The sequence below is a fragment of the Eucalyptus grandis genome, chromosome 2, assembly GCF_016545825.1.
Source record: "Eucalyptus grandis isolate ANBG69807.140 chromosome 2, ASM1654582v1, whole genome shotgun sequence".
Classification (NCBI taxonomy): domain Eukaryota; kingdom Viridiplantae; phylum Streptophyta; class Magnoliopsida; order Myrtales; family Myrtaceae; genus Eucalyptus; species Eucalyptus grandis.
The window spans coordinates 8,081,667-8,089,054 of NC_052613.1; the positions used below are offsets into that span (position 1 = coordinate 8,081,667).

Genomic DNA, 7,388 nt, shown 5'->3' on the forward strand with positions numbered 1-7,388 from the left:
GGCAATTCTCGATTAATCAAAGTCATTTCAATGACCGTGCAAGCCAATTTCACAGACAAAGCAGGTAAAAAGAGCCGCCCTTTGTCCTTTAGTGTCTTCTTTGGATCTTAGTAGAAGCCCTTACCAAGAAATCTTTTAACAAAATATATAAAAAATATGTGTGTGATTTGATTTTCAATGGGTTGACAAAACTTAAATGGTTTGTTTTTGGGCAATTGCTGAAAAAGAAAAAGAAAAAGCTGCAACGTAAGGCTAAACAGAATAATAGATGGTTGAATCATGAAGCTCCAAGTTAGGTAAGTAGGAAATGAGATTCTTGTCTTGACTTGGCAAGTCTTCGAACTTCCTTGTTTCTTCCGGCACTAACTTGGGTTAATGGAGCGGCGTTTTCCTATCTGGAAATAGACGTCTCTTTAACTTTAACTATAATTATCGTGTGGGTTCATATGTTATTTTAAAGTCACATATTAAGTGATGATATATCTTTTACACTTATCATATCATGCACTCGAAATAAATGCACACTCTATCATATCATGTTAGATGTGAAATGTGGAGTTCATCGAATATGCTTATATTTATTAATGAGAATGATCCGCACACTACTCATATGTGATTAAAATTACGTCGGTCTTAGAGCAAATGATTAAGGTTGTCATAGATTACATCATTTGAGATTTGTCAATATATAAGTTAGTGTATTATATTTTGTGAACTGAAAAAGAGGTATGTGACATAAGTTAAAACTTGAATATATGTGCAATAATTTATCCCGAAAACTCGGATATAAAAAAACAAAAAAGGAGCAAAGGGATTCAAAATTTCTTGGTGAAGAAACCGAATGGGTTTTTGACACGTGTCCAGTCATTATTTAGTTGCTTTCTCAAGGATGATGCTTTCATCCAAAAGACACAAGGTGCAAACCTTGGACAAATCCCTTGAACCACATTGTGTGCTATCGTACAGGAGAAGAAAAAATAACGCATGACGTGACACGACGAATGACAGCATGGGCATCTCGGATGACATGACTGGATAATCTGCATGGAGTCTCCTCTCCCATCTCTTTCTTCTTGACTTAGCCCCCAAAAGAAATTTAAAATCACTCACCAAAACTGCTGCGGGGGCTGCTAATATTAATCACTCCAGTCTAGGTGAGCAGCCAACTTGTTTGTTATGAAGGTTTGAACATTGATAAGACCAAATTAGATGGCATGTCCTGCTCGTTCTCATGCTTATGGATCCATTTTGAGTCTTTTCAATCTTTTTAATAAATTTACATTATCATATTCCTATGACTTTGATGCAAGATATTATTTCGTTATAATTTTTTATTAATTCTTACGGCGATCTGAATCTCCAAAAATATAAGTTTGTATGTACATTGAGGTAAATCTAGTGACTATATAACCTTTATGCACGCCCATCACTATAGTACCTTGTCACATACTATGTAACAATAGAAGTACATATAGATTTTGGTGCATGGTCAAAGGGATCTAATGTGATTAACACAATGAGAAAGCTTATCTTAGACAGATGAATTTTTGGGTCGATGCGCATGAATATAATTGAATAGGTTTGGGAGGAGAGAGAAGGAACCGATGCACGAGTTCGGATCATACCAGATTTATGTTTGCACCGTGGAAAACCCTAGGCTTCCAGAGAGTTCTGAGTGTTTGTGGTGGACTGAGCAAGAAAAAAACTACATCACAATTTCAATTTAAGACGTACATCTATCCACACCACCAGCAGAGACAAATATATATACTGGTAATACAAGCTAGTGGTCGTGTGTTGTGCAGTACATGGTACATGTGAGTGTTTATATATATGACCTTTCATACCCAAACACACAGACATCCAGAGACATATGCAAACCTTCCCAGGGTTTCCATTTCCATTTCCTTCATAGAATGCTCCGTTCCTTTCTTATCCCTTTTTGGGTACTCTCTGTTCTCATGGTCCTTTCATAAAGTTTTCTCATCTCTTAACCAAGACTGGTAAGAGAGAGAGAGATAGAGAGTTTATTAGTGGGTGAGGGTGTTAAAAAATGGGAAGAGGGAGGGTTCAGCTGAAGAGGATAGAGAACAAAATTAACAGGCAAGTGACCTTTTCCAAGAGAAGGAATGGGCTCCTCAAGAAGGCTTATGAGCTCTCGCTCCTCTGTGATGCTGAGGTCGCTCTCATCATCTTCTCCAGCCGGGGCAAGCTTTACGAGTACTGTAGCAGCTCTAGGTATTCTTTGTCTCCCTCCTCTAGCTCTGGATCTCTTTCTTGAACTCTTCAAATCTGATCATTGCTTTATTTTGGTTACTTTTGATGCTCTCTAACTCGAGCACCTCATAATCAAGAAACTATTGTTTCTCTAGATTTCTTCTTGTAAGGGTTTTCAGTTTTATCGAGGGTTTTGATCCCTTGGTGTTAGATCTTGTCTTTTAAAACTCTGAGCACCTCTCAAACTTTTGCTATGCTTTTTGGGTTTTCGGTGTATTTGATCTTCTTAGAAAAGAAATATAAACAACGGAAAGCTCGGTCCACTAAAGATCAGGTTCAGATCTCATCTCTTCTTGCTTTTCTTTTTCTTGCTATTTTCTTTTCCTATAATTTAATTTATCTCATTTGTGCTCAAGGAAAGGGTTTTCAGAATTAATGATGATCAGCCTCTCAAAGGGTTTATTTCAGTAAAGACGTGTATGATATTTTCTCCCTGTAAATTCCACTAACGATCGCCATCAAAGTTCATTTCAAGATGGATGCTTCTCCAGCAAATATATCCACAATACTTAATATACTTTTTCCTCTTAGTCTCACTAAAGAATTTCACATGTGCTGTTAAATTCAACACAATTGCAATGGCAGAGAAAAGGCTGCTCTTTCTTTGGTCTGATGCCCAATGAAAACCCTAGAAGCACGTATAGAGAAAACTTGGGGCTTCATTGCATATACAAAGCTAAAACAACCGGAAAAAGTCAACTCAATCTGTCTACAAATTCATTTCAAATTGATGTTTTCTTCGAGTAGTTACTACATATCAAATGAGAAAATATTGGGTAGTCTAGCCACTCCATGCCGGCGTTCCTGTCAGGAAGCGATACTTGGAACCCCGTCAATGAATATGGCCGGCTGCCCTTTTTACGCAAAATTACTTTTGTAATGTACTAAAACATTAAAGATGTGGAGTGGCCAGATTGCCCAATATTTTCTGTAGTAGTACATATGGTACCCTTGTTTTCTGGTTTACTCTGAAAATGTTAACGCCATTTGACCCTAATGAAACAGTGGTTACCAGAGTCCTGGATAACTCTTTGTTTCCCTATATTTTGTAATGTACTGAAACATCACAGCCGAATTAATGGAACATGTTCAGATTTTTACCCATGACCCATCCTGATTTAAGGCCTTTTTCTATAATATATTGTTTAGGATGCACCTATGCATGGGTTGCAATCACGATTTACACTCTTTTCTTGATATTTGATCAACCATCTTGAAGTAGAAATTTTCCCTTTCTTTGGTTGTCACCGAATGTGACTCGAAACTTGGAATCACTAATGAGGTTGATAGGAGTAAGAGGACAATCGAATAACAAGATGGATTGGAGACATGTAATACGTGCTTCTTTATTCATAATCGACTTGCTTATCTATTATCTAAGAGTTGGAATTGAATGCGCAACCATCTATTCTAAAAACTAAAACTGTTAGAGAACTAATTTCATTCTATTTTGTTAATAATGTGAAGGCTGGTAGGATGAAGACTCTCTAATTAAGAATGCGAACTTGATATTCGAGGGGAAAGTCAGGGACTGGAAACTTATTCTTTAACAGTATGTTAGAGAATTGGATATGCAATCTTTTGTTCTAAAAATTTAAACCCTCAGAGGACAACACACATTTTATATCTTATCTATCCGCCAAATGAAAAAGAAAACAAGCGAATCCTAAAGCCGCACATAAGAATTACCATATATAGAACAAGGATCTATTACTATTTACATAGCACACGAGAGATTCATTAGACAGATCATTCTCCACCTCGCCATTGGCTCACATTAGCTATCCCTCCCATCCCCAATAATAGCTCTTTTGGATTGTTGAACGCTATTCCTCAAGATGTTTAGATTATGTCGTTCAGCTCGAGTTGTTTCACCATCATTTGACAGCATATTAAATGGAGTCAACCTTAATATTCACATCGATTGATCAAGAGGACTAAAAGTGATTGATTGTCTTATAATTATCATACTTCCTTTCTATTGGCATTGGCATATGGTAACAAAGGAAGATCTAACATAATCATCAATAATGATTGCTAAGAGTATGTGTGATCTTTTTTCTCTTTGAAGCCGACGAGAAGTGAAGGAGTGACATCTCTTAAGTATCTGTTTACATAGACTCATGTGCCTTTCTATGTGCTTTTGGATTTGAACTAGGCACAGTTGAAGCATAATATGGTTTTGTATCATCTCCCATATTCTCTATCTCTTGTAATATCCTAGTGTTCTATTGCTCAATCTTATGTTAATTTCCTTTTCCATTCACCTTCTTGCCCTAGCATGATGAAAACACTTGAAAGGTACCAAAAGTGCAGCTATGGTGCTCAGCTCAACCCAAGCCGCTCAATCGATGAGACACAGGTACCTTTGGTCTTTTCTTTCTTTGTTCTTTGTGCACGTGCCCGCCCGCACGTGTATGTGTGTATGTGTGTGAGGGAGAGAGAGAGAGAGAGAGAAATCTTGTTTCAAGAACTCCATTTCTATACGCTTCGTTTATGAAAATGATAGTAATAACAAAGTGAACTTCGTTTAGTGCGCAAAAAATGGGTTAGAGTATACCACCTGACCACTACAAAAAGATCAGAGCAGGATTTATCAATAGAATGGTGCTCATTCACTTACTAGGGCAAGAGTTTATCAGGTTGTTGTGCTTACTTGTTCAGTATATGAAGCTTTAATCCTAATTATATTGTCAAGCAGAGCAGCTACCAGGAATACTTGAGGCTGAAAGCAAGAGCTGAGGTCCTCCAGCAATCTCAAAGGTTTGAATCTCTCTCTATCTGCAGTTGTGAATCTGCTAATTATCTCCACAAGTTTCAATTTGCTATCATGTAATAGCAATAGTTCGAGTCACTTTGTGTTTGGTTTCAATAATTTTGGGCCATCAGAGACCCATGATAAGATTCGCAGAATTTTTTTGTCTTGCTCTTTCAATTTCAGTTTCTACATCTACCAACTCCCACTACATTCATGAAATAACATTGCACTTATTAATGTGCTTGAAATTCTCTGGCGTACTTACTGGAGTTTAAATGTGAGTGAGCCACAGGAACCTGCTTGGGGAAGATTTGGGTTCACTCGACAGTAAAGAGCTTGAGCATCTGGAGAGTCAACTGGAGAGTTCATTGAAGAACATTCGGTCGACAAAGGTAACTTGTGAAAAGAGAGATGGTTATCAGAAAGGAAGCTCTCATGAGTAATGAGCATATTTTTTTAACGTAACCCTCCATCACTTGGACGATTAAATTGGTCTTAATTAATCTTGCAGACCCAGTCCATGCTCGATCAACTCTTTAATCTTCAAAACAGGGTATGGATTAATTAATTATCGACTATTTTAGAATGGAAGTCGGTTTCGCTTCCTTCCTTTCTTCTTCTCCTTGCTCAATGTTGGATGGTGCATGTCTACTTAGGAGCAAGTGCTACTGGCGACCAACAAAGTCCTTAGCAGGAAGGTATCGCACCTAATTACACACCTTGCCTTCTGTTCATGTTGCAGTAATTTTCTCTTGAATCTTTCCTGCTGTCCATTTTGGCCAAGTATTAAGGAGAAACTCATGCTTTTTACTGAGTACTGTTGAATGTTTCAGTTAATTTAACCAGGCATGGAGTTTCATAGAGCTCAGATAATTATGAGTTCTTGGAATTGGGGGTAACACACTGTTCTTAGGGGCTGCAAATGCAAAGTTACTGATTATTGCAATGAAAAATGGTTTCCTGCAATCAATTGATGGATTAAGAAACTAGGATGGATTCAATTGAACATGCAAACGATAGCTTCTGTTATAATTTATTGCTATTTTATCACCCTAAATCTTGTTTCTTGTGCAGCATTTTCCTCACACACGCATGCGCACACACTCTCTCTAGAGTTGCCGAACTGCTCTTTGAATAAAATTACCATACAAAGATTGTCGCGGTATTTTTATGTTGCATTTTGGGGCCAGTCTCACAAACTTACTTCATGATGTCACAAGATAGCATGTTGTCGGTGTAATAATCACATTACATTCGAATAATGAAATCTTGAATAGAGATATTTCATAGCCATTCATTTGGTTGCCAAGCTTATAGCACTGGTAGACAGCATTAGAAGTTGCTTTTCCTGGAAACTTATAGTTGTGATTGTATAATAGCCGTGGTATCTCCTTCCTAGTCCTGAGCTTACCGGCATAATCCTCACATTAGTTTAGAGACCTTGATGTCAAGCAACCTAATTGATGCAGTAAGTATTGCGGATTAGTGGCAAAATACAGGAAGTGACTACCTTATATTTGATTCTTCATCATGATGCCACTGCTTCAAATACACTTACTGATTGGATTTGAAAATTTCTGTACTTCACAATTAGCTGGAAGAAGTAAGTCCGCAAATTCCCTTTCAACTTGCCTGGGAAGTCGGAGGTCAAGGCGGTGGCGGTGGCGATGGGGGCGGGGGCATTCCATTTAGCCTCTTTCCTCCTCAATCGGAAGGGTTCTTCAACCCAATGGACGGCAACCTCTCATTGCAAATCGGGTAACTACTCGCATCCTCATTCCCACTTACTAAAACACTACGTGTACAAAACATCTTAGTGCGTCCTGACACAATGAACAACAGAGTGGATTTTCTTTTGTTTCTCTTTCGTGTTCTTGTTTTCCAGATACAATCCGACATGTCTGGACGAGATGAATGCTTCGGTTTCGAGCCAAAATGTTGCCGGATTCATTCCGGGATGGATGCTTTGAACTTACTACATCGACTTGGAGTGTGAATCGAGCTGGTGAAATTTGTGCGCGTGTCCCTTGTAAAATTGCGATCCGCAAGACAATAAGTACATAATATTTTGGAGCTGTGATGACATAAAAAGAGGAAGGCCACCCTTTCCTCTCTCATGATCAGAACTTTTGATAATGTCTGTATGGCCCTGCAGTGCAATTGGAACGAGCTCAGCTTTGTAGTTCTTTTCGAAGCCTGCAATATTGAGCTGCATAGCTTACTGTCATAATGTATGGTCGAACGTAGCGCTCGCTTTAGAGTTTCTTTATCCGTTGCTTGGGTTTGAATGATTCCCTCAAATGTTCCTTTTCAGTACGTGAAGTTTGGCCGATCAATCAGCTCTTTTCACCCA

At 38.3% G+C, this 7,388-nt stretch overlaps 1 protein-coding gene and 1 long non-coding RNA gene across 2 annotated transcripts; both read left to right on the forward strand.

Annotated features, from left to right (window-relative positions):
* Positions 1 to 1,760: 1,760 nt before the first annotated feature.
* On the forward strand, positions 1,761 to 6,174 carry LOC104434374 (agamous-like MADS-box protein MADS2). The gene is made up of 5 exons (XM_039305740.1): positions 1,761 to 2,238; positions 4,558 to 4,639; positions 4,979 to 5,040; positions 5,328 to 5,427; positions 5,547 to 6,174. The coding sequence occupies exons 1-5, from the start codon at positions 2,054 to 2,056 to the stop codon at positions 5,601 to 5,603; spliced, it is 486 nt and encodes a 161-aa protein (XP_039161674.1). The 5' UTR covers positions 1,761 to 2,053; the 3' UTR covers positions 5,604 to 6,174.
* A 515-nt stretch (positions 6,175 to 6,689) lies between these two features.
* Positions 6,690 to 7,388, forward strand: LOC108957338. Its single transcript, XR_001983878.2, has 2 exons — positions 6,690 to 6,793; positions 6,921 to 7,388. It is a non-coding gene; the product is annotated as an uncharacterized LOC108957338 (long non-coding RNA).